Source organism: Candoia aspera, chromosome 8, assembly GCF_035149785.1.
Source record: "Candoia aspera isolate rCanAsp1 chromosome 8, rCanAsp1.hap2, whole genome shotgun sequence".
Lineage (NCBI taxonomy): Eukaryota > Metazoa > Chordata > Lepidosauria > Squamata > Boidae > Candoia > Candoia aspera.
In genome coordinates, this window is record NC_086160.1 from 50,172,220 (window position 1) to 50,198,710 (window position 26,491).

The 26,491-nt window shown below is 38.9% G+C and overlaps 1 protein-coding gene across 3 annotated transcripts in view; it reads right to left on the bottom strand.

The window, feature by feature from the left end:
• Nucleotides 1-26,491, bottom strand: part of MYOZ2 (myozenin 2) — a 40,920-nt gene that overhangs the window by 8,167 nt on the left and 6,262 nt on the right. For all 3 annotated transcript variants that reach the window (XM_063310459.1, XM_063310460.1, XM_063310458.1), the window contains 2 exons: nt 24,364-24,493; nt 14,241-14,424 (listed from right to left, as the gene is read on the bottom strand). In XM_063310459.1, the coding sequence (XP_063166529.1) occupies nt 14,241-14,424; nt 24,364-24,493 (314 nt within the window). The remainder of the gene's footprint in view (nt 1-14,240; nt 14,425-24,363; nt 24,494-26,491) is intronic.

A 26,491-nucleotide genomic window follows, 5' to 3' on the forward strand; every position in this document is an offset into this window, starting at 1 on the left:
GCATTCTGGACCAGCTGAAGCTTCTGGATACTTTTCAAGGTTAGCCGCATGTAGAGTGCATTGCAATAGTCTATATGAGAGATAACAAGGGTATGAGTGACTGTTTGAAGGACCTCCCGCTCCAAGAAGGGGCGTAACTGGTGCACAGCACGTAGCTGCACAAAGGCTCTCCTGGCCACAACTGATTTTTATACACACACACACACACTCATACACACACACACACACACACAAACACATATACATACATAAACATACATACATAAACATACATACATAAACATACATACATACGTATATATACACACACACACACACACAAACACACATACATACTTTACTTATTTTTCTTTCTGTTTCTCTTTTTCTTTCTCCCCTTTTTTCTTTCTTTTCTGTACCTTCTACTCTTTCTTTTTATTCTTTTTTTAATTTGTATTAGATTTTACTCTTATAATAATAATCTTCAATAAAATTATTTTTAAAAAAGCAAATGGTGATCATGTGATTGCAGGGCGCTGCAACCAGTTTTGAGTGCAAACCAGTTCCCACGTTCCCAGATCACGATCAGGTGACCTTGGGAGTGCTGGCTCAGCCAGAACTCCGAGAACTGGTCATAACTACCATTCATTTGCCGCCATTGTAATGAATGGTCGTAGGCTGAGGACTATCTGTATAAGTTGTCTGGCTCCCAATAATTTCAGTACAAACAAGATCTCCAGTCTCAGATATAATAAATGGATTTGGCAGATTTATGAAAAGACAGTACTTTGTATTTTAATATATTAAAGTAATATTATTGAATATATTAATTATACATATTTGTGTGCTCAAACAATCAAAAGAAAGGAGTAATTAACTAGTACGTGGTTCAAGACAGCAAGAGTAAATTCCTTGAAGTACTCATCCAGATAATGTCACGGAGTTGTAATGCTCTATATTTCATGAAATCTAAACATGTAATTTGAGGTCTGACTCACTGTGTACAATCAAATCCCAGTGACGATAAAATGTCCTTAACTGAGTTCAGGTATTTTATGCAGCATAGAATTAGCCTAGGCCTTGATTTTTTCACTAGTTTTGTGACTTATGATAGTGGTGGACTGATCCTCTTTGTTCAGAGGATTAATGTATTTGGGGTAATCAATAGTAAAGGTAAAGGTTTCCCTTGACATTAAGTCCAGTCATGTCTGACTCTAGGGGGCGGTGCTCATCTCCGTTTCAAAGCCGAAGAACCGGCGTTTGTCAGTAGACACTTCCGTGGTCATGTGGCCGGCATGACTAAACAGAACGCCGTTACCTGCCCGCCGAAGCGGTACCTATTAATCTACTCACACTGGCATGTTTTCGAACTGCTAGGTTGGCAGGAGCTGGGACTAGCAACGGGAGCTCACCCCGTCACGCGGATTTGAACCGCTGACCTTCCGATCAGCAAGCTCAGCAGTTTAACCCGCAGTGCCACCACGTCAATACACCTATGCAAAAAGATAATCAATACACCTGTGCAAAAAGATCCATTCTAGAGATGGAAAATTCTGAGTAATTCTGGAACATTTTGTTCTTCCAGACCATGCTGATCCTGTTGTTGTGGGAGTGGTCTAGCAGTTTTCCAGAAGCAGACCAGACCCATAATAGCTAGATTGATCAGAAGAATAGTTATGTTATTTAAAGAAAGTCAGCAATGCTGTCTAAGGTAAGTAGGAGCCCACTATAAATATTAATGATACTGATAACCCAAAGGCAGCATGTACTTTAATTGCAGGCTTACATATTCCCACTTTTTTTCCCCACTTACAGTACATAGTTGATTTGGAAAGCACATTGGCTATCTAAAAATTTTATTTGCAAATCATGCTAAATAGTTTAGCACAAGCTGTGAATGAGTAGAAACAAATCCCAATGCACCTTGAGCTGATATTTGCCCTTCTATTTCTTCTGGGCACTTAACAAGTCCCCTTTTCAGGAGAGATAGGCTGTGATAGAAATTTGAGAAATAAGTAAGTCTTTTAGCTAAAAGTAACGTATACCAGGTTGGCATGATCAGTTGTGATAAACAGTAACCGTGGGTCAGTATCAAAGAAACCCACTTGAAATAATAGATTTTAAAGTTTGCTTCCTTGTGAGGCCAGACATAATTTCCAGATCTGAATTATGTAGAGATTGTGGTTAATTAAAATCAGAAATCATAATTTTTAATTTGGAAGAAAAAAAAATACAGAATATACTCCAAGGAGAAAGGCAGTCTAATGCTTTAGGCACCTATGTACCCATGGGTCCTCTTAATAGAAAGTTTTTAAGGTAAAATGTAGCTAAAGACAATACTTTAATTGTTTAAAATTAAATACTGGTGAAACTAGCATGCTGCAAAGCAACATGATCGCCTCTCCTGTTATCTTTATTTCCAAGAATGTCTCTAGATCCCACAGAGGCGCCATAGGAGTCTTAGGATGTATAAATGGCCATGGCTGCAGTCCAGAGCTTTGTTTAGAAATGTCACCTCCCCAGAAAAACAAACAAGCTGAGCTGGTAGGAAGCATCCTGGGGCGATGGGAGTTTAAAAGGAACAGCAGAATAACTTACTCAATTTTCCATTTATAAAAAAAGGAGTGAGTACCTGGCCATCCTCATCTGGATTTGGAAATTAAGCAGCATCAGACCTAGTTAGTACTTGGATGGATATACCCAGAAGAAAGCAGTGGTATATCCCTTACTGCTATTGACAGGAGGACTATATGGATGTGTTCATGAAGTCCCCAGATATCAAGTTCAACTTAAAGGACAAGCTACCTTTTAATGAAAGTGTTTCATGAATATTGTAGCCATTTTATGGGAGCCTGTAATATGCTTTCAAAATACCAGAGGTGCCCACCAGCCCCCAAAGGCAGCTTATCCTGCTTAAATGGATGTTGAATAGCTGAAGTCTTGGCTAACATTTTCAGGCTGTTAGGGGATTATTGTACTGTCAGTCGTTCAACAATTGTTCGAATGTGGTACTGGCAGTCAACAGGAGATGCTTCACGTGTTACAGGATTAGGCTTGCTATATGTAGATTAGCAACACAGAACTATATCCAGACAGGCTGGATTCCTTCACTTCTTTGAACACAATCCATTTCAGGAAGAGAATTTGGCTTCTTTAACAAGGTAGGAGGCATAACCGGTCAATCCAGTTTATTGTAACATCTAGGCATTCTGCAGTGCTTCACTTCTGACTTAGGGTTCTATTTTGGATATTTCCTTAACTAGGGGAAACAAATGGCTTAACGCTGGGGAAAAACAGGGCAGAGGAAATAGTTTTGCAGTTAATTTCATCATCATCACTACCTAAATAAATAGGTTAGTTTTGAGATATCTTAATCACATAGGTGTATCATGATATTCTTCCAAGCTGACTCAGATGATTCTTTATGAAATCCTAGGACATAATCACAGCAAAGAGCACACAGTTATGTTTTGAGGGAGAGAGAGAGTGCAATAGTCAGACTGAAGATGCAAAGTCGGTGAGAACACATTGTACCCATATTTGGGGTTGTTTTTCCTTTCCTTTTTTTTTATTTTCCCAAATAAATTAAGCTTATTTTACAGTTTTCATTTATTTTCCTACCTCTGAAAGGTGAAAAACCATGCAGCTGATATTTCAGAACTGCAGTCCAATACTGGTCAAAGAGAGCTCAGAGGACTCTTATTGTGATATATTTCCCTTGTTTTCTAAGGACATTTAGCATTAGTTTTCAAGGAAGGACAGTATTACTAAAATGATTCTTTTCCATGAAGAAAGAGGTCTGTTTTTCAGGTTGTCAAGATTTCCATTTAAGTTACAGTGTGAATGCTATTTACATGGCACTTAATTCAATTCAACTAGATTTCCTGAGTAAATGATCTTAATTTAGTTATATTTTTTCAATGAAAACCCATAGTTTGAAGAGCCACATTTGTTTGTTCATTCTTTTTGATAGCGTTTGCTGGATTCATTTGGGATCATGTTTGGGGGAGGGGATAAAGTCAAGATGAAGGTCATGATAGACAGAAAAAAGCTGAGACTTCAATTGTATGATTGCACTTGCCAGCTTGACTCTTTTTTTACAACCCTATGGATGCCCCTGATACATTCATGCATCCTTACTGTATGTTCTATCCAATAAACCGGTTGAGAAAAGGCAGTAGACTAATCCCATCAACTTACAGGAATCTTTCCTGGGACTTCTGGTGGAGACATGCAAGCTAAACATGTCACTGTGGAGAGTGGAGATGACAACTGTGGCAAAGACCAAAGAACTGGTGAGTAGGATGGTTCTTCGGAACCTCTCTGGACAAGGAAAGGATGGGAGATCACCCACATGTGCTCCGGATGGCTACTCCTCACATGGAAACCACAGGACAGCAGTCTCCCATGGGTTTGAGTGCCAGGAAATTAAAGGACACTAAGTTCTCTAGCCTCGCTTCTAATCACTTTCAGAAATTGCTTATGTAACCATCTTAAAGCTATTGGAGATCTTTGGAATAAGTTTGAAAAGCCATCTAGTGAGTCTATCTTCGTTTCTGAACAAAAGAAAAATTAACTATAAGTTTAAGAACTTAAAGAATTTGAAATAAATGATGAATTTAATTTGTTATAAACAAATTAAGGGTCCAGACAAATTCATATTATTGAAACTTTCACTATAAGATGGAACTAACTATATAAAATAAACAGGTGTTCATGGAAACCAGAATTATTTTGTCTACTGTAAGTCATAACAGAGATTAGAGACCTTATGACTAAAGATTTCAGACAAAAAGAAAAAAAAAGTGTAAACCTACTTTTGGTTGGATTAGTATTGAGATTTACAAAATGACACAAAATGCTATAACATTTGAAATATTAAAGGAGGCCTACGAAGAATGGGGCCAGAAATTAGTAGCCACAATATCTACATTGTCAGTAACAATGTGTGCTTCTATGAATAGACTAATGTTTATGTTTAAAGGATGTTAATGAAGGAATGACAGATATGAAATAAATCTTGCTTCATTCAGGAATAGTGGAATGAGAAATATTGGATTAAAAAAGGTATGATTTACAAGATAGATAAGGTATTTAAAGTGGAAATACAAGTGACAGGCCAAGAGAATGACCCAGATAAGGACTCTTTACTGGATATACAGTACAAAAGAAGCTGGTTGAAGTTTTAAAAATTAAAGGGGAAATGCAAATGATTAACCAAGAGAATGACCTGGACAATGTCTTTTTATTAGATTTATAAAAGAGGCTTTTTAAAGCCTTGATGAAGTCTATGTGATGGGACAAAGAAGAATTGAAGAGAGATCAAATCCTACAACATTATTTGAATGAACTAAAGATTAAGATTTTCAGAGGTAAAAGGAAGGAATATAAAGTTGGTTTATTTGATCAAGGTTAAAATAAGGCATGTTTTTATGAAATTCTGGTAACTTTTAATGGACTTTTTGCTGACAGGATTGAAAAATTAATGTCTTACGTATTTGTTTAAGATAAGGGATGGGTTATGGGAAGAGAAGTCTTTTTGTAACCTTATAGGTGGTGAAGAACTACCAAACCTGTTTATACTTGTGATGAAGATTGGAAGTCATTTCTTCATATATTTCTTTTCTTCTTCTTTATTTCACTCTTTCCTTTTTTTCTTCTTTTTCTTTCTTAGCACTTTTTACTCTCTCATTTTACTTTCTCTGAGTTTAGTTTGTATTAGTTTTTATTATGGTAATTAAAATCTTCAATGATACGCACACACACATGTACATGGATATTTCCTAACTTTCAGGATACTTCAATGTAACATTGTAAAATTCCTGCAGAGTTCAAATTATAAAAGATGCCCACCCATTTTAAGCCTTTAGTAAAATTACTGCCACCCTTAAAAAGCAGTTTTAAAACAAAATATTGTAAGAGATCCAAAATGAGAATTGGTTATCAACTAAAATAGATAAGGCTATGTGATTTTTCTTACCAGAAGAGTATAGTTCCCAAAATCAAAGAATTCAGTCAAAACAAGAAAAAAAAAAGCATGGGGGTGGAAACACAATTGTAAAGGCAGTTTGGAAAAGAAAGTCCAAAGGAAAGAAAGGGAGAGCAGGAGACTCTGTACGGGAATTCCAGGCTTTATGCCTATTTCAATGCCAATCTTCAGTGTTGGCATCTTGTGTGGATGTTTTGGGACAGACTAGGGACTATCCTTCGGACTAGGACTCACCTCATTGCTCAGCTGCCTCACTTTTAGAAGTAATGGAGATGGTCTTGGATTTGGTATGTAGGTCTCCCACTATGATTTCAGTATCCAACGTACTGTCAGGGTAGCTGCAGATTTTGTGGCCACCATCAGAATTATGATACAGGAAAATGATTCCAGTCTTTTGAATTACTTAGTTTAGTTTAATTTGCTGTTGCTTTTATTGGACTTAAGTCTAAGATGACCATAGCAGATACAGTTTTATCAACTACTGCTTCACGTACATTTTTTTTTTTTTTAAATCCTGGGTTTTATGTCAGTTTGATGAATTTTATTATTATTAGTAATGTGCTGTGAGTCTTATTGTGACAGCAAATGACTCATACATTAAAAAATAATGAAATAATAACAAACAGCACTTTTCTTTTATGCCCCTTTTATGCCCCTTTTAGCTGCCTTCTGAATCCATTCCAGCTTCTTTTGAATTGTCACAGCTAGACATGAACATATTCCAATGTGGTTGTGCCTGATAACTGAGCGGATGTTGCAGCTGTATTCAGTCTTTTTATTTGAGCTTGTTCTATTACAGTCACAAACAAAAGTGAGTTAGAAAATACCAAGCTTTGTTAGTTTAGATAATTTCCAAACCTGAATGGGGATCATTGAGGAGAGTCAACCATGTTTTTTTTTATAGCAATGAGTGTGTAACTGCAGTATTAAACTCAGAGTTACATTTCCTTGATGTTCCTGCAATGACATCATATAGATGTAAAGGTCTGACTCACTCAGAGACTGATCTCACTATTAAGTCTATACGGACTCTTTGATATGACATAATTTGACTTTTCCCACTAAACTGTAATCAGACTAATTAGCTATAATGAGTAGAATTTTATCTCCAAAATAGGAACTTTACTTAGATATGGAAAAAATAGAAAAGGGAGTTAACTTTATGAGGTTGTTGGTTTATTAACCAAAGCCCTATTCTTACCCAGTTAATACTATCAGAGTTTTCTGAGTGTGCATTTTTTTCTCAAGTTAACTTTAAGTTCTGTATTCGGTTCATTTGAGTATTGGATGCTAGTGAGCCATGACGATGTCATATGTGTCAAAGCTCATGACTTACTAGCACCCACCCACCCCAGCATAAGGCCATGATTGGGTTCTTTATTTCCTCTGTTTCTATGATACAAAAACAAAAATGTATCATACTGTTGTAAATTAATTAAGATACCATCTTGCACACAGTTAGACTCCCAAAAGCACTTTTCATTCCCAGTTATTTTTATTATGACCTATAGGATATTGATGTCCCTACCATTAGTTGGATTGTGCTCATAGTTGTAAATGTAAGAAGATTTATGACTGCATGGATGAAGTAAAAACAGTGGTTTGTTCTTAAAAGTTATAAAAACAAACAATTATGTCATCTTATTTTCTTCTTTGCCTTTCTAGTTTTGTGAGACAAAAAACAGCTGGAGCGTGTGAACCTAAAGTTCTCCACATGATTTTTTTTGTTTTAAATATTTGAATACAATCTTTGACTTTTATATTTATGATGTATAATAATCATGAACAATATCATTTTTGCATTTTCCCAAAATAGGCAAATCCTTGAGAGGAGGAGGAGGATGGCTAAGCCTCCTCTGGTCGGAGGAGATGGGCGGTGACACATTTGATAAATAAATAAAATAGCTGGTACAGTATGAACATCTCGTCAGATTAGCCTGCCAATTCTGGTTAACCTAGAAAAGGCTCCTTATAATGTGAGATAAAAGGGGGCTTCTGGTGGCAACTTGAGGAATAATAAGAGATTTCCTATTGATAGTATATCTGCTTGATGTACCCATGCTAGCTAGATTCATAGATACAGCACCCTGAACTATAGTTGGGTTTTTTAGTTCAGGTTTAATATGTCAACTGAGCCTAGCCACTGTGCTTTGTAAACATGATTTAGTATGTTGTATGAGTCCAGGCAAGTGGCTTATTAAGAAAATCATGATTAAACAAACTACAGCCTAGTGTGATGCATTAACCCTAGGTAAACCCTAGGGCCTTTAGTAGTCAACTGTAATTTGTTGGTTAGTTTTCTTAAGGGACATTTGCTATACCTTATTTTGCAGAGCAGAAACACTGGTCATGACCAGCTGCTAGAAGCATGTAGTATCTGTTTCCTGTTTTCTGTAGCAGTGAACTACTACCTTTTGATAGTTTTGTCTGCGTGCATTTTGTGTGTTTGATGTATTAGTCACTTGGCATTAACTACAAGCTATTAAAAAACAGACACAGTGTCTCAATAAATGAGATTACTGTATTGAGTATGAATAAGCATGAGCCACAACCTGGATATTTTATAAAAACACTCCCAAAATATTTCCAGTCAATGTCAACAAGTTTAGAACTTCTGCTAAAAGCTACAGATTAGAATTTCACTGGTGAATAGTATTTTTCTTGATCAATCTCTTTAACATAGTGTATGTGTTCCTTTTATATGATATTTTTGTTCTATTTTCTATGCATTTATCCATTTTAACTGTTTAAAAATCCTAATCATCTGATTAAAAGAATCACAAAGTTCAGTCTCTGGCTGAATAGGACCAATTGCCACATTCTGAGTCTCCAGTTCATATGAAAATGTGTGGCAATTAAGTATGTCACAGGTCTTTGCAGATTACATCCCAACCTCTAAACTTCAAAATGGCTTAATATGGAACCTATACATCTATACAACTAATGGGAGAGAGGAAATAGTGACCTATATACTTTAAAGAAGAGCCTGGGCAACCATTTGGTGGTTGAGCAAACATTTAACATGTGGATAGTGAAGGCTGCAGTGAGAATCGTGGTAGTGATGTAAAATCAGAAACTGAACATGACATACAAGATTTTGTGTTTCTTCCAGGAGTTGTTTGTTTTGTTTGTGAGAATTATGTTTCATTTTTTAAATAGCAGAAAATATCTGTAGCTAAGGGTTGAACTGTGGAGTTCTTGGTGCTCACTAAGCTTGGTTGTTTGTTTGCAGATGTTTTATTACCCAATTGGGTAACATCAGAAAGCACCAAGAACTCCATAATCTGTTTTATCTCCAGGAGCTCAAGGTGGTGTACAGTGCATGCCTTACCCTTACATTTTCCCACAAATTCAGTCCTGTGTGGTATTTGGGGGTGAGAGAGAGTGTGACTGGCTCAAGTTAGCCAGGGAGTTTCCACGGCCGAGGGTGGACTAGAACCAGAGTCTCAACACTGCCTTGTCCAACAGATTAACCATTCCATTAAAATGATGGAGGGTGATTTTTTTTTAAAAAGCAAAGGGTATGTTTAGCCTATGTTAGGGCCAACTATGGAATATAGGAATACCTTTATATAAATATAGGGTGAGGCTTCAGTTAGAATACTGTGTATATTTTTGTTCATATGACAGAGAAGATACTACAGAATGGGAAAATATGCAAATGGGTGTGACCAGAATACTTATGAGCAGCAGTTCATTACTACAGCAATTGAAGGATTTGGCTTACCAGTGAATTGGATAAGGGCTGATGTGACAGAAGTATATAAAAGTACCCTATTATAGAAAATGTGGGTAGGATTAGAATTTGGATCATTCATTGAAACGAAACGTGTGAAAATTAACATCTGGATGGTGAAGTCTGCAGTGGGAATCATGATAGTGATGTAAAGTCAGAAGGGGATCATGTCTTAAACATAGACAAGACTGAGGTTTTGGTTCTTCCAGGGGTTGTTTGTAAAGGAAGTACTTTTTACACAATAAATAGTTTAACTATAGAATTAACTGTCATCAGATGTGTTGAAGATCACCAATTTAGACAGCTTTAAAAGACTGGACAAATTCCTGCAAGGTGAGGTCATTTATTAGGTAGTAGTCTTGACAGAGTAAACTACCTCATGAAACACAGGCAACATCATAGATAATAACTTCTTGGGAGAAATAATGGAAGAAGTCTATTCCTCTTTTCCATTGCTGTTCCCTAGCAGTTGGCACTTGAGATAAGAATATAAGGTATTACAGGTAGTCCTCACCTACCAATCACAATTGGGACTGGCAACTCCATTGCTAAGCAATGTGGTCATAAAGTGAAACATCACCTGACCACACCAACTTATGACATCAGTTTCAGCTGCAGTCATGAAGCAAATCCAACATGAAGTTGGATGGACGGACTCCTAACCCGGGAATCTGGAGGGCCAGGATTGGGGGGATTGAAGTTAGATTGAGGGACCCCTAACCAGGGAACCCAGAAGGCCAGGATTGGGGGGAAATGCAAATGGGAGCTCTGGGACATTTAGGGCAGGCTACTCCATTCAAGTGGTGACAGGGTGGGGCTGTCATGGCAGGAGTCAGAGGGCGGGCCATCTCCTGGAAGACAACCCCGGTGTTTGGTACCGGTAGCATGTTCTGGCCCTCTGCACTCAGACCCAGGCCCTGGACAACAGACCCATGGAGGCCCTGGCTTTCGGCTGTTGCTCTTGAACACCAGGTCAGTTAACAACAAGACCCCCCTTATATGTGATTTGATCACTGAGGAGGGGGCAGACCTGGTGTCTGTACCAAAACCTGGCTGGGCCCTGAATGGGGGAAGCCCTCTCAGAAATGTACCCAGCTAGGTTTACGGTATGGCACCAACCGAGATCCCAGGGCAGGGGAGGAGGGGTGGCTGTTGTCATCTGGGAATCTCTGGTGGCCTTCAGGGGCACTGCTCTGCAAGTGGCTGGTTGTGAGACCCTGTTCCTGAAGTTGGGTTCCCAAGAACAGTTGGGTTTGTTGCTATTTACCAGCCTCCCTGCCATGTAGCAACCTCCCTGCCTAAGGTGCTGGAGGCTGTCTTGGGGTTGGTGGTTGAGTTCCTCAGGCTTATGTTTCTGGGGGATTTCAATCTACCAACCCTGGGGCGTGCCTCAGAGGTGGCTCAGGGGTTCATGGCCACCATGGCAGCCATGGGCCTGTCCCAGATTATTTGGGATCTGACTCGGGACAGTGGCCTCACACTGGACTTGGTTTTCTTGTCAGAGCAGTGGCAATGTGATCTGAAGGGAGAGTTAAACCTGTCCCCTGTCATGATTAGATCATGCCCTGGTGGCCCTGAGATTCTCTTATGCTGCACCCCTCTGCAGGGAGGCAGGACCCATTCAATGGTCCACCCCCGGTGACTGATGGACCCAATGGGGTTCCAAAGGGAGCTAGGGCTATACCCAAGGATCTGCTGCAAGGTCCAGCAGAGGCCCTGGCTACTGCCTGGAATAGGAGGCAGACAAGGCCTTGGACAAGATTGCGCCTGTGCGACCTCTCTTGTCCCATCAACCCGACACTCCCTGTGGTTTACAGAGGAGCTGGGGGGTCTGAAGAAGATTAAGAGACGTCTAGAGTGCCGCTGGAGGAAAACAAGGACTGACTGACTGAACACAAGCTAGAGCCACTATCAAGGCTTACCTTGTGGCAGTAAAAGTGGAAAAGCATCAATATTTCTTCACTCTTATTGCATCCACAGAATGCTGCCAAGCAGCCCTGTTTAAGATCACCCAATCCCTATTGGGGAAGGTGAGTCCAGTAACCCACCTACAAGGCTGTGCAGAGGAGCTTTCCAGGCAACTGGAAGATAAATTTGCTCAGATTCATGCTATGTTGGATGTCAAGCATGGGGCATGGCCTGTGGAGATGCCTGGGGAACGTACTTACCCAGTTATCTGGGAACAGTTTGATCCTGTTGGGCCTGAGGAAGTAGACAGGGTCCTCCGGACTGTAAATGCCACCACTTGCTATTTAGATGCATGCCCCTCCTGGCTTGTGAAGGCAGCTTGGGAGGTGACATGTGGGTGGGTCCAGGCGACGGTGAACTCATCCTTGAGGAGGCAGTATTTACGACAACCTTTAAAGAGGCACTGGTGCACTTCCTCCTCAAGAAACCATCACTGGATCCCACCATACTGGACAATTTTCATCCAGTCTCCCACTTCCCCTTTTTAGGGAAGGTGGTTGAGAAAGTGGTGGTGGTGTGGCTCCAAAGGATCCTGGATGAAACAGATTATCTGGACCCTTTTCAGTTGGGTTCCAAGCCTGGATATGGGATGAAAACAGCATTGGTCACACTTTTGGATGATTTCTGGCAGGAGTGGGATGGGGGCAGTACATCGATCCTTGCTCTTCTTGACCTCTCAGTGGCTTTTGATACCATCGACCATGGTATCCTCTTGGGTCGGCTCAGGGAATTGGTGGTGGGTGGTGCAGTTTTATGCTAGTTCACCTCCGGGGCCAGTCCCAATCGGTGTTGATGGGGAGTGAGAGATCCAGCCTGCGGCCCCTTCTTTGCAGGGTGCCACAGGGTTCGGTACTTCCTCCACTCCTTTTTAATATCTACATGAAACCACTAGGTGAGATCATCCATCACCACAGGATGAGGTATCATCAATATGCTGATAATACCCAATTATACATGATGGTGACTTATGTGATGCTGTGACCACCCTCTCTTGGTGCCTGGAGGCTGTAGGGGTCTGAATGGGGAACAACAGGCTTCAGCTGAACCCTGGTAAGACAGAGTGGCTGTGAGTTGGAGGTTCCTCAGCATCCAGGAACTTACCATCTTTAGTTCTGGATGGGGTTGCACTGCCTCAGACAGATTCAGTGCGGGACCCGGGGGTTCTCCTGTACTCATGACTCCTGCTTGAAGAGCAGGTCACAGCCATGGCCAGAGGAGCCTTTGCCCAACTTCATGTTGTGCACCAGTTATGCCCCTTCCTGGATTGGGAAGCCCTCCGGTCAGTCATTCATGCTCTAGTCATCTCCATATAGACTACTACTGCAATGGGGCTGCCCTTGAAGAGCATCCGGAAGCTATAGCTGGTTCAGAATATGGCTGCATGAGCAGTTTTAGGAGCCCCAAGGATGGCACATGTAACACTTTTGCTGAATGAGCTGCACTGGCTCCCAGTCTGCTTCCAGGTCCAATTAAAGGTCTTGGTTATCACATTTAAAGCCCTACATGGCATGGGTCCAGGTTATTTGACGGACTATCTCAGCACCGTTACATCGACCCGTCCCACCCGGTCAGGCAGAAAGGGAATGTTACAGACCTTGTCCATGAAAGATTGTTGATTGGCGGGGTCCAGGGAGAGGGCCTCCTCTGCTGTGGCCCCCGCCCTGTGGAACATGTTACCCCCAGAGGTGAGGCAGAACCCCACTCTCCCAGCCTTCTGAAAGGGAATGAAAACCTGGCTTTGCCACGTTGCTTAGGGTGGGAGGAGGGATAGTTAATCATGGGGGTGGTGGGCGCCGTGATGTGGCCCCGAGGAATTTTACCAAGATTTTTTGTTTGTCCATCCGGGATTTTATATTTTATATTTACATTTTTATGATGCACTTGTTTTTATGATTTTAATCTCTTGTTATTTTAATTGAATTGTAAACCGCCTAGAGTCGCTTGGCGAGATGGATGGTGAAGAAATGTGAGAAATAAATAAATAAAATAAATCACCTGCAGTGGTTAAGTGTGATGTCACATGACCATGACTTGCAACTTCCTGCCTGCTTTCCCATTGACTTTGTCAGAAGCCAGCTGGAAGGTTGTAAATGGCGATCACGTGACTGAGGGATGCTGCAACTGTCATAAATGCACGCTGGTTGCCAAGCACCCAAATCATGATCATTTGAAACACAAAATGAGATCAGTTTGCATTCAAATGTGAATTACAATTAATTAATCAAGTAAATTTATATGCTACCCAATTCCCAATCACTCTGGGTGGTTGAATTAAATTACTTTTTTTCTCATCTCTGTTGCCCTCCTAGCCATGCTTGTCAGATTCCTACAAGCAGTTGCTTTGCCATGGTATGGCATGGAAAAGCCCCTGTTAATCCAGCAGAGCTCTTATGTTCACTAGAAACCCCTGTTCATAGGGCTCTAGGCTTCTGATAAATCTATCTAAAGGAACAGACAATTGCAATCCTTTTGTAAATTTCCTTACATTCACATCTTAAAACCCACATTAATTTTCTTTATATTATTCTTTTCCACATTTGATAAAATCTGATGATTGTTCAAAGTTACCTGTTAAAGCTCTTAAAGTTAGGTAGTTCTGGTATTGCTTCTGGCTTAAACAGTTTAGGATACAAAGCTTCCAGCAGCTCAGGGTCGTTACTGATGGCTTCAATCCAAGGTGATTGATAGTATTTTGGCACAGATGTAGTGTTGAACTTCTCAGGAGGAATTATCTTCAAAGGTCCAGAGTAACCTTTAGGAGGAGGAGGATGCAGACATATCTGAATCTGATAATAGCAGTCTCCCAATATATTTAGACAATTCAGTCTTACCAAATCTCCTATGAATCAGATAAAATGTTATAATTACATTTTAATGATGATTTAAAAATGTGTGGTTTTAAGTCACATTCTGTGTCCTGTACTTCTGAAGTATTCCTACTGAATAATGGTGGGTTTGCTCTGGAAATAGCTATTTGGTTTTATCAGAAAGTTCATGTTGACGTTATTATGAAGAAAAAGCATATTTGGAAATGATGGGTGGGAAAAGACAAACATTAGGATGTCAGACTCAAAACTTGTATGCATGAACCCCCCACCCCAAGATTTAGCTGTGTTCTCCTTATAATATAAAAATATAAAACAATTTAAACATCTCCAGTAATATAGGTAGAGATGGACATATGTAATTTGAGCAAACAAAGTATTGTAGAGCAGCATGTCAGTCAAATGAGCAACCTACCCTGAAGGATCCATCACTGTCATCTCCCCTCCCCTTCCCAATATGGTTTTTAAAGTAGTTAAGAAGTGAGAGGATTTTAAAAATAATATAGTGACAAACAAATTTAATAAAGATAGTTCACCTGAAGCAATGAAGATCAAGAAAACCATTATTAGATTATTATTTTAAGAAAATATGTGTGAAGAGTAAAACCATGGGAAGGGTAGACAAACTTGGTGCACAATAGTAAAAACTAGGGCTGTACAGATATTTGGGGGCACTGTGCTTCAGTGAAGCAATACCATGGCTCAAAAATGTGCTTCAAAGTGTTGGATTAGGATGGCCAAGTGGAGAAAAGCAGCTGACTGGATTGATTCATCTTCTTGAAGTGGTGGAACTCAATTTTTTTTGTCTTGAACTGAATTGCTTCAATGATTCAAGGCAACATATTTTATGTAGCTTCCAATTATTTAAAGCAAGTGTATGCTGGCTATTTAATAGAAATTTTACCATTTAAGAACAACAATAAGTTGTAATAGGCATGAGAATACAGTTGGTCCCATGATTTAAAGCATGTACACACACTATCAATATTTATTCAGCAGAAGTCATGCTGTGTTCAATAGTGTTCAGTTTCAGGAAACTGTGATGACAATTCCAGTTTTAATTAAATCTCCTTTTTAAAGGTTGAGTCAAATCCATTATGTGGCACTCAGGAGAGGAAAAAGGCTATGATCAATTTATAAATTATTTCTTACAAATCAGACAGCATGTTTTCAAAAAGGTAAGAGAAAGCTTCTTTGTATCTTGATGCCTCCAAATAAATACTTTTTTTTACAGCAAGGGGTTTATACAACAGCAGAAAGTGTTCTTGCAGCCAGAAAATCAAATTGTCCTCTCAGTAACTCTCATATAAAGGTTTACTTCAAATATTTTTATTTGACTCAAAGCCTGAGTATTCCAGCTAAACATGATATAATTGGTTCTGTGTCCATCTAGAAAATGTTAGATCCTATCAGTAACAGCAACAAGAACAAAAAAGATAAGATTTATATAGCTTGCTTATTCATGAAAGAAGGCTCTGTGATTTCTCTTGACCTTAAAAAAAATCTTATTTTTTAAATTGACTATGACAACTACTGTCTGCCATTTATCAGTGCAAGGAAGTTGTATGAAGTGTCATAATGCCAAGTTATAATCCAAACGTGCTTAAAATAAATATCCATCTGAATTAAAACCTTCCAGACAATCCACAGTAAATATACAAGGGAAGAGTCAGAACTCTTTCCTCAAATCATATTGCTGTTTTGGAGCTATGGTATCTTTATAATATGCAAAATTGTTGTTGTTTATTCGTTTAGTCGCTTCCGACTCTTCGTGACTTCATGGACCAGCCCACGCCAGAGCTTCCTGTCAGTCGTCAACACCCCCAGCTCCCCCAGGGACAAGTCTATCACCTCTAGAATATCATCCATCTACCTTGCCCTTGGTCGGCCCCTCTCCCTTTTGCCTTCCACTCTCCCTAGCATCAGCATCTTCTCCAGGGTGTCCTGTCTTCTCATTATGTGGCCAAAGTCTTTCAGTTTTGCCTTTAATACCATTCCCTCAAGTGAGCAGTCTGGCTTTATTTCCTGGAGTAGGGACTGGTTTGATCTTCTTGCAGTCCAAGGCACTCTCAGAATTTTCCTCCAACACCACAGTTCAAAAGCATCAATCTTTCTTCTCTCAGCCATCCTTATGGTCCAGTTCTCACAGCCATATGTTACTACAGGGAACACCATTGCTTTAACTATGCGGACCTTTGTTGTCAGTGTGATGTCTCTGCTCTTAACTATTTTATCGAGATTTGTCATTGCTCGTCTCCCAAGGATTAAGCGTCTTCTGATTTCCTGACTGCAGTCAGCATCCGCAGTAATCTTTGAACCTAGAAATACAAAGTCTTTCACTGCTTCTACATTTTCTCCCTCTATTTGCTAGTTATCAATCAAGCTGGTTGCCATAATCTTGGTTTTTTTTAGGTTTAGCTGCAAGCCAGCTTTTGCACTTTCTTCTTTCACCTTCATCATAAGGCTCCTCAGTTCCGCTTTGCTTTCAGCCATCAAAGTGGTATCATCTGCATATCTGAGATTGTTAATGTTTCTTCCAGCGATTTTAACTCCAGCCTTGGATTCCTCAAGACCAGCTTGTCGCATGATGTGTTCTGCGTACAAGTTGAATAGGTAGGGTGAGAGTATACAGCCCTGCCGTACTCCTTTCCCAATCTTAAACCAGTCCGTTGTTCCGTGGTCTGTTCTTACTGTTGCTACTTGGTCGTTATACAGATTCTTCAGGAGGCAGACAAGATGACTTGGTATCCCCATACCACTAAGAACTTGCCACAATTTGTTATGGTCCACAGAGTCAAAGGCTTTAGAATAGTCAACAAAACAGAAATAGATGTTTTTCTGAAACTCCCTGGCTTTTTCCATTATCCAGCGGATATTGGCAATTTGGTCCCTAGTTCCTCTGCCTTTTCTAAACCCAGCTTGTACATCTGGCAATTCTCGCTCCATGAATTGCTGAAGTCTACCTTGCAGGATCTTGAGCATTACCTTACTGGCATGTGAAATGAGTGCCACTGTTCAATAGTTTGAACATTCTTTAGTGTTCCCCTTTTTTGGTATGGGGATATAAGTTGATTTTTTCCACTCTGATGGCCATTCTTGTTTTCCAAATTTGCTGGCATATAGCATGCATTACCTTGACAGCATCATCTTGCAAGATTTTGAACAGTTCAGCTGGGATGCCGTCGTCTCCTACTGCCTTGTTATTAGCAATGCTTCTTAAGGTCCATTCAACCTCACTCTTCAGGATGTCTGGCTCTAGCTCACTGACCACACCATCAAAGCTATCCCCGATATTGTTATCCTTCCTATACAGGTCTTCTGTATATTCTTGCCACCTTTTCTTGATCTCTTCTTCTTCTGTTAGGTCCTTGCCATCTTTGTTTTTGATCATACCCATTTTTGCCTGGAATTTACCTCCAATGTTTCTAATTTTCTGGAAGAGGTCTCTTGTCCTTCCTATTCTATTGTCTTCTTCCATGTCCGCGCATTGCTTGCTTAAAAATAATTCCTTATCTCTTCTGGCTAACCTCTGGAATTTTGCATTTAATTGGGCATATCTCCCCCTATCACTGTTGCCTTTTGCTTTCCTTCTTTCTTGGGCTACTTCTAGTGAATCAGCAGACAGCCATTTTGCCTTCTTGGTTTTCTCTTTCTTTGGGATGTATTTTGTTGTCCCCTCTTGAACAATGTTGCGGACTTCTGTCCATAGTTCTTCTGGGACCCTATCTACTAAGTCCAGTCCCTTAAATCTATTCTTCACCTCCACTGCATATTTCTTAGGAATATTAGTGAGCTCATATCTAGCTGATCTGGGGGTCTTCCCTAATCTCTTTAGTCTGATCCTAAATTGTGCAAGAAGAAGTTTGTGATCTGAACTACAGTCACCTCCAGGTCTTGTTTTTACCGACTGTACAGATGTCCGCCACCTTTGGCTGCAAAGGATGTAGTCAATCTGGTTTCGGTGTTGTCCATCTGGGGAAGTCCATGTATAAAGCCATCTCTTAGGTTGCTGGAAGAGAGTGTTTGTTATGCAGAGTGAGTTGTCTTGGCAAAATTCTGTCAGCCTATGTCCTGCTTCATTTTGTTCACCCAGGCCATGCTTACCTGTAATTCCAGGTGTCATTTGACTGCCCACCTTAGCATTCCAGTCTCCCGTGATGAAAATAACATCTCTTTTAGGCGTGTTGTCCAGTAGGTGCTTCAGATCCTCATAGAACTGCTCTACTTCAGCTTCTTCAGCATCTGTGGTTGGGGCGTATATTTGGATCACTGTGATGTTAGATGGCTTGCCCTGAATTCGAATTGAGATCATTCTATCGTTTTTTGGATTGTATCCGAGCACTGCTTTAGCCACTTTACGATTAATTATGAAGGCTACTCCATTTCTTCTGTGGTCCTCTTGTCCACAGTAGTAGATCTGGTGGTCATTTGATGTGAAGTGGCCCATTCCAGTCCATTTCAGTTCACTGACACCCAGAATGTCTATCTTTAATCTTGACATCTCACCAATAACCACATCCAATTTGCCTTGGCTCATAGATCTTACATTCCAGGTTCCAATGGTGTGTTGATCCTTAGAACATCAGATTCGCCGTTCACCACCAGCACCGTCGGCCGCTAGCCATCCTTTTGGCTTTGAGCTAGCTGCGTCATCATGTCTGGGGCTAGTTGAGCTCATCCTCTTTTCCTCCCCAGTAGCATTTTGACCATCTTCCGACCTGGGGGTCTCATCTTCTGATGGTATACCGACATATCTCTGGTTGTACTGATCCATTTAGTTTTCAGGGCAAGAATACTGAGGTGGGTTGCCATTACCTTCCCCAGGGATCGCATTTAGTCTGACCTCTCTGTCATGACCTTCCCGTCTTGGGTGACCCTTCACAGTTTAGCTCATGGCATCATTGAGGTGCTCAAGCTCCAGCACCACGACAAGGTAACAATCCTTTGCTGAAGAATATGCAAAATATTTCTATTCAAAAGTATTATTGTGTCCTCTCCTACCACATAGAATAACCATTGCTACTGTGAAGACTTCATAGTAGATGAGCACATATAGTAAGTGTGAGGTTCACTAAGTTAGGCATAGTTAACAAATGAGCATCCACTTGCTTGTTTTGCATAATTTAATTCTTGATTATGAATCAAAGAAATGGGGAAAAGACTTATGGAACAAAATACTAAGAAACATGTTTAGAAAATGAAGTCACATTTGCTTTAGAAGCCTCAGAAGCAAACTTAACGTCCCAAGTATTCTGTAAATCTAAATTTGTTGGAAACATATCTCCCCAAATTATTAGCCAGTATTCCTAGTGGCTGGAAATTCCGGAGCTATAGTTCCAATTTATCTGGGAGGAGCTGAGGTAGCATAAAGTATAAAAGTTATATTATGAACTGTGGAGTTAGAATCCTAGATTTAAATCTGACATACAGTATATCACAAATGTATCAGGTGGATTTAAATAAGCAATGCATGTTGGTAAGAACTGATTGGTTATAAGTATTGTCAACATTATCTGCTGCAGAAATGCCAAATTACTCTTCTATTATACTGACATCCTGCATTTCCATTGGTTTCTTTTTCAAAAAACTATATTGTATAAACTTTAAAAATACAAAGGATTGAAGAATAAAATTACAAAAGGCAGAATAAAAAATATAACATTATATAAATTAAAAATATTGTAAAGGAGAATTAGGTAGCATATTCTCCCCTTCCACTATTTTTCTCCAATCATTAACCCCTATTTATGCTATGCTTTTAATATTTAATATTAAACATTGGAAAATGTTGGTTATATCCCATTAAGTCACTTCCTCTGTTGTTTTCAATTAGACTCTTGACTCTATTCCTAGAAGTTGTATTCTAAATATCTAAATCTGCCTTACTGTATTAAGTATTGTATATAAAGGAGCCAGTCTTGCTTAAGTTTGGTTGTATTTCTGTTATGAGTATATACTACCAGGTGTGCTGTTGCTGCACATTCACCACTTTTGAGTTCCCAATCTTGTATCGTTGGCAGAGTTTCACTTTCCAAGATTGTTCCAGGTTTATTCTTACTGTTGTCAGCATACAGTATTTCTTAACAAGTTGTGATACTTTTCATTTATGCTTTCTGAAATTGTTCCCAATAAAAATATATGTGGTTTTAGTTCAAATTTTATTTTTAAGATTTTCTGAATATTGTGATGCATTTCCCGACAACGGAAGAATGGATAATTAAGTTAATGGACTTGGCACAAATGGCGAAGTTAACTGCTCTAATAAGAGATAATACTGTTTCCAGATTTATAGATTCATGGCAACCATTTTTAGACTACCTGCTTGTGATGGAAAAAAATGAAGTTATGATTATGGGTTTTACTGAATAGGGGTTGTCTGGATAGAAATAATGTTAATATGGATAAATTAGTGGTAAGAGATTAATTTATTTTAATTATTTGTATATCTATAATTGGGATAGCCAGAAGTCATTTCTTTGTTCTTATCTTCTTTCTATTTTCACATTTATATTTTGTGTCTTTTTTCTTTTAATGCTATCTTCTATTTTTACTGTATTTACTGTTTTGTTTTTTAACTATATTCTGATAAAAATAAATAATTTTTTTTAAAAAAAATATTGTGATGCATTTCCTTCCAATACTTTTGAGGGTTTTTTTATTTTTATTTTGCATGACCACCACATGTGATAAAATGCCACAATACAGTAAATACCACCTTTAAACCATTTTACTGATTTTTTTCTATAGCTCTTCCCATAGTTCTACTGCAATTACTTCTTTGAAATTTTACATTTACTTTATCATGACATTTTAAATTTAAACTCTGTATCATATTTCAATAACAAATTGTAAATGCATCCCAGGAGATGATCTTGATTCTGTATAAGCATTTCAAATCTGTTGTCTTTCTCAAGGTCCATTCTTCTTTCTTTAAGTCCTTTTTTATTCTTTCAGTTACGTGTAAATACATTAACTATGGTAAATTCCTTCCTTCATTAAGTAATTCTTACTATGTCTTTAGTCTGTTTTCTGAATCTGGATGTAACATATGTAATTACATCTTTCTTACTGTAATTATCCTTGAAGTAAAAAGCACTTCACAGTGATGCGAATGGTGAAATTGCCAGATTTATCCTTATTTTTAGAAAATTCCAAATTTTTAACTAACTTTGTCTGCTAATGTTTATATATTACTGTTAATATGTCCCTTCAAATTCTCTTCTTCTTTTGTTTCTTTATTCCATTAATATTTATTTATTTGTCAAATTTGTCACTGCCCATCTCCTCTGAGCAGAGGAACTCTGAGCAGTTTACAATATAAAACAATAAATAATAAAATTTAAATATAAAACACATTATAAAACAATTTCGCAGAGCTACCAAATATAATAAAATCCAGATGGCTATGGTCTCATTCAGCTGTTGTATAGGAGGGGCACTTTAAGGTACTCGCCAGCCCCAAGTATGACTATTTTCCTCCCTGCCCCAAGCCCGGTGGCAGAGCCAGGTCTTCAACTTCCTCCAGAAGGCTAGGAGCGATGGGGCTAATCTCACCTCCGGGGGCAAGATGTTCCAGAGGGTGGGTGCTACTGCAGAGAAGGCCCGCCTCCTAGACCCCGCCAGATGGAATTCTCTTGTCGATGGGGTCCGTAGCATGCCCTCTCTGCACGATCGAGTGGGATGGGCTGATGAAATGGGGAAGAGGTGGTCCCTTAGGTAACCCGGTCTCATGCCATGTAGGGCTTTATAGGTGACAACCAACACCTTGAATTGGACCCAGAAGCAAACTGGTATCCAATGCAGCTCGCGTAGCAAAGGTGTTACGTGCGCCCTTCTTGGGGCATCAAAAATAGCCCACGCAGCCACATTCTGAACCAGCTGAAGCTTCCGGATACTCTTCAAGGGTAGCCCCAAGTAGAGCGCATTGCAGTAGTCTATATAGGATATAACAAGGGAATGAGTGACTGTTCGAAGGGCCTCCCCCTTTGGCCAAGCCATCTCCTTCTCTAATTGATATTCTGCTATTTGGAGATTGTATCCATACTGTTATCCATGATAGACAGCTTGTTTGAAAATATAATTTAAAGTTTGGAAATGCAAGTCCGACTATTTTAAGTATTGCAAAATTTTGAATGTTACTCTCCATTTTTTCCCAGTCCATATGAATCTGTTGATTGTGCTTTGCCAGTCTTGCAAGCTTTTGTTTGTGATTGGAATTGGTGTCTTTTGAAATAGGAAGTTCATCTTAGGCAATATATTCATTTTTATTGTCATAATAAGTCCCAGCCAGGAAAATTTTAAATATCTCTATATCTCGAGATCTTGCTTTCTTTTCATAATTTGTTATAATTGTTTTGAAATATGCCTTTGTTACATCCTGTCAAGCAAAATCTTAAATATTTCACAGGGTCTTTTGTTATCTCACAGCTAGTCTCCCCCCCCCCCTCTCTTTTTACAAAATCTTCAAAAGTTGAATACTTGTTATTATCTTTGTTTTCTTTTCATTTATTTTGTATCCACAGTCTTTGGTTATTTTCATTAACTGTCTTATGTGTGGTTGCATAATTGTTAGTACGACATCATCCACATAGCATTTTATTTTATATTCCTCTTCCTGAATTTTGATCCCAGTTATTTGTTTGTGTTTTCATATCCTATCTGCCAAGACTTCTAAAGCAATTACACATATTAAAGAGAAGAGCGGACACCCTTGCCTTGCTCCTTTACTTTTTTAAAAACTTGAAGAGAGTATTTCATTTGTTGTAATCTTTGTTGTTTACCATTGATATATGCTCTCCAGCAAGGATTTCAGTTCTTCTCCTGGATTCATTTTATTGAAGACCTCTAACAAGTCCACTCCAAATTGCAAAGGCTTTTTTTGCATCTAAAACATACTACTACTACCTTCTTCTTGTTGTTGTTAATATATTCTAATGCATTTATGATGAATCTAATGTCCATCATCTTCCTTTTGGGAATATAATCTGTTTCATCTGTATGTATATTTTTTGGGAATACATTTCTCATATGTTCAGCTAGTACATTTCTGATCCAGGTTTGGATCAGTTTCATACTTGCTCATCTTCTTATTCAATGGGTAATTTATTCTTACAATACTGGATTTCTACAGTTCTAATTTCTTTATTAGTGTTGAAATTTATGAATCACAATACACATGACTGGCTATAAGTTCATTTTACTAAAGTAATGACAACAAAACTTGCTTCCTCTTCCCCATCTAATATCAAGAAACTTACTTAATTCTGTAAAATTCTCTATTTATTTGTTTCAACATACCCACTCAATATGAAACAGTCTTTTATTGAGTTAGAAACTTCAATTTATCTAACCTAATAGTAATTAGTGTAACCTGCTATCTGATCTTATTCACTGGAAGTTAAATGTAAGATCTATATACCACATTGAACTATAATTCTTCCCAGAGTTTCTAGCACTGTGCTTGACTTGTTTAAATGTCAGTATAAATGTTTTACTTACATTATTCCCCCTGTACAATGCCCTAACTGAGTGTTTCTGCACCAGTTACATTGTAGGTTAGCTATTCTGTGTATTATATGGCTATACTGGTTATTGCACTACTGAAAAGGCTAGTGGGATAACAGTCCTATAAACAAAATCTGGGAGTTTTATTTATCTCAACTGTAGAATAATCTTTAAACATTGGATATGAAAGTTTCACTCTTCTTACAGTAGCTACTGTGATTCATTTACATCATTTTGATGTGAACACAGTTGTCATCTTTCTGGAGTAGTACTTAAGATTAGTTCTATGTTGCCTTAAGGACTTTACCAATTCTTTGCTATTTTCAAAAGTTGTTTAGTATAAAAGCTGTGCAATAGCTTACCTGGGGCAATAGTTTCAGGATTGGGTGGACCCCTTGGATCAGGTGTATTAGGAGGTGTCATTGGTGCATATAGGTGGCTAGGATCCATGCCATGAGCATCCAGCTGGACACACTGTATGATGTCTCTGTGCTACAATTGAATAGGAATAAAAATCACATCTATTAACTGCAAATGCCAATTAAGAGAGGTGCCAGAGTGTGTCCTGGCTATTCAGCTTTCCTAACTTGGAAAATGATAGTGTTAAACTGCTCTGTTTAATTGCTTTCTGGCCATTTTTGCCTTTTTTCTCTGGTATCTGGGTATCAAATACTGTGTAGCTGCATAGCATCTGAATGAACTGGTTAATTACTACTCTTGCTTAAGGGATGCTGGGAGGTGGGAGAATGCCACAGAGACTTAATTGGCTTTCAAAACTACAGTGGAAACTATCTGGCATGCTGAGAATGATAGGCTGCTCTAAACAAACAAGTTTATCAAGAATATCCTTTTTCTGAATAAAATACTATGAAATATCATAAAAGCAAAATCAGTAGCCTTTATTTTAGGACCTTCTTCATAGAGAGAGAAACCACAAGGTTGCTCCAGTGTCCTTTATTTTGAATATAATGCAAAGGATACATAGATTCTTAAATATTATTCTGCTAAAAGCAGTCATAAATGGAATGATTTAATTTGAGGCCAGGTTATTGGGGAATTGGAGCTCTGTTTTCTGTATGCCATGGACCTGATCTAAATCGCTCTTCTGAAGTTAACTCCTATTAACTTTAAAGGCAAAAACATACATGCACTGCCCCACTTTCACATTTTTATGTCCTGATCCAAAAATTAGTCCCCAAAGTTTGCTTCTGGCATAAAAAAAAGATGTTCTTATGAAAATTCATCTTGACATCTCATGCATCACATTTATGACAAGGTATATAGAGATCTAAGCTAGGAGGTGCCTAACAGTTTTGGGAACTGAAAGAAGTTTGTTAGTTATCTTCAAAAGGGCCTTATAGGAAACAAAAGGTGTTTATGAATGATTGAAACAAAATGGGGGTAATGTCACTGTTGTCTTTAGGAACCAAGATGGAGACTGGGTTTCAGATTGGAATCTGAGAGTTGAAAATATCTGTTTCCCTGCAAACACAAAGCAGCTGAAATTTCCTCTCTTCCATAAGTACTGAAGCCGCTTTCCCAGGGTGCTGCTGGGCAGATGTGTTGGGTTTCCAGCTTCCAGTATTCCCAGCCAGACTAGTCTTCAGGGAATTATAGTTCCAATGCATCTGGAAGTTTACATGTGGTTTTGAAAATCAGTATACTTAAACTTCTATTGATTTTACTTGCTTTAGTGCTACATCATATCCATGAAGGATTTTCCCAACATTATCTCAATTGGCAATCATAATAATAACCTTAGTTCTGGCTACTGCATGAAGATTAAAGACAGGCTGGGATTATCCACTGTTTCTACTGGCTCATTAGTTCCAACAATGCTTCCCAAGCCTTAATCATTGTTTTGTTAACATAGAATTAAGGTAAAGGTAAAGGTTTCCCTTGACGTAAAGTCCAGTCGAATCCGACTCTAGGGGGCGGTGCTCATCTCCGTTTCTAAGCCTTGGAGCCGGCGTTGTCATAGACACTTCCGGGTCATGTGGCCAGCATGACGACACGGAACGCCGTTACCTTCCCGCCGAAGCGGTACCTATTGATCTACTCACATTTGCATGTTTTCGAACTGCTAGGTGAGCAGGAGCTGGGATTAACAACGGGAGCTCACCCCGCCGCGCGGTTTCGAACCGCCGACCTTTCGATCGACAGCTCAGCGGTTTAACCCGCAGTGCCACCGCGTCCCTTAGAACATAGAATTAGATCTCTCTAAAATGTCAGAAGCTAATTTTAGCTATGACATTGAAATGAAAAGATTGTTAAATACAGGCTGTGTTAAAGTACAATTTTCCATGGATAAGGGGAAAAATTGAAACATGAAACAGCAGAGTTTGAAAACAAGAGTCTTCTATGGAAAGGTTGAAGCAGGTTCAGCTATTTCATTTTTTAGAATTCCTAGTATAGGACAAATTATTATGATACAGGTATCAGATTTTTAAAAAAACTAAGGAAAATATAGAATGTATGAAGGTCCTGAAT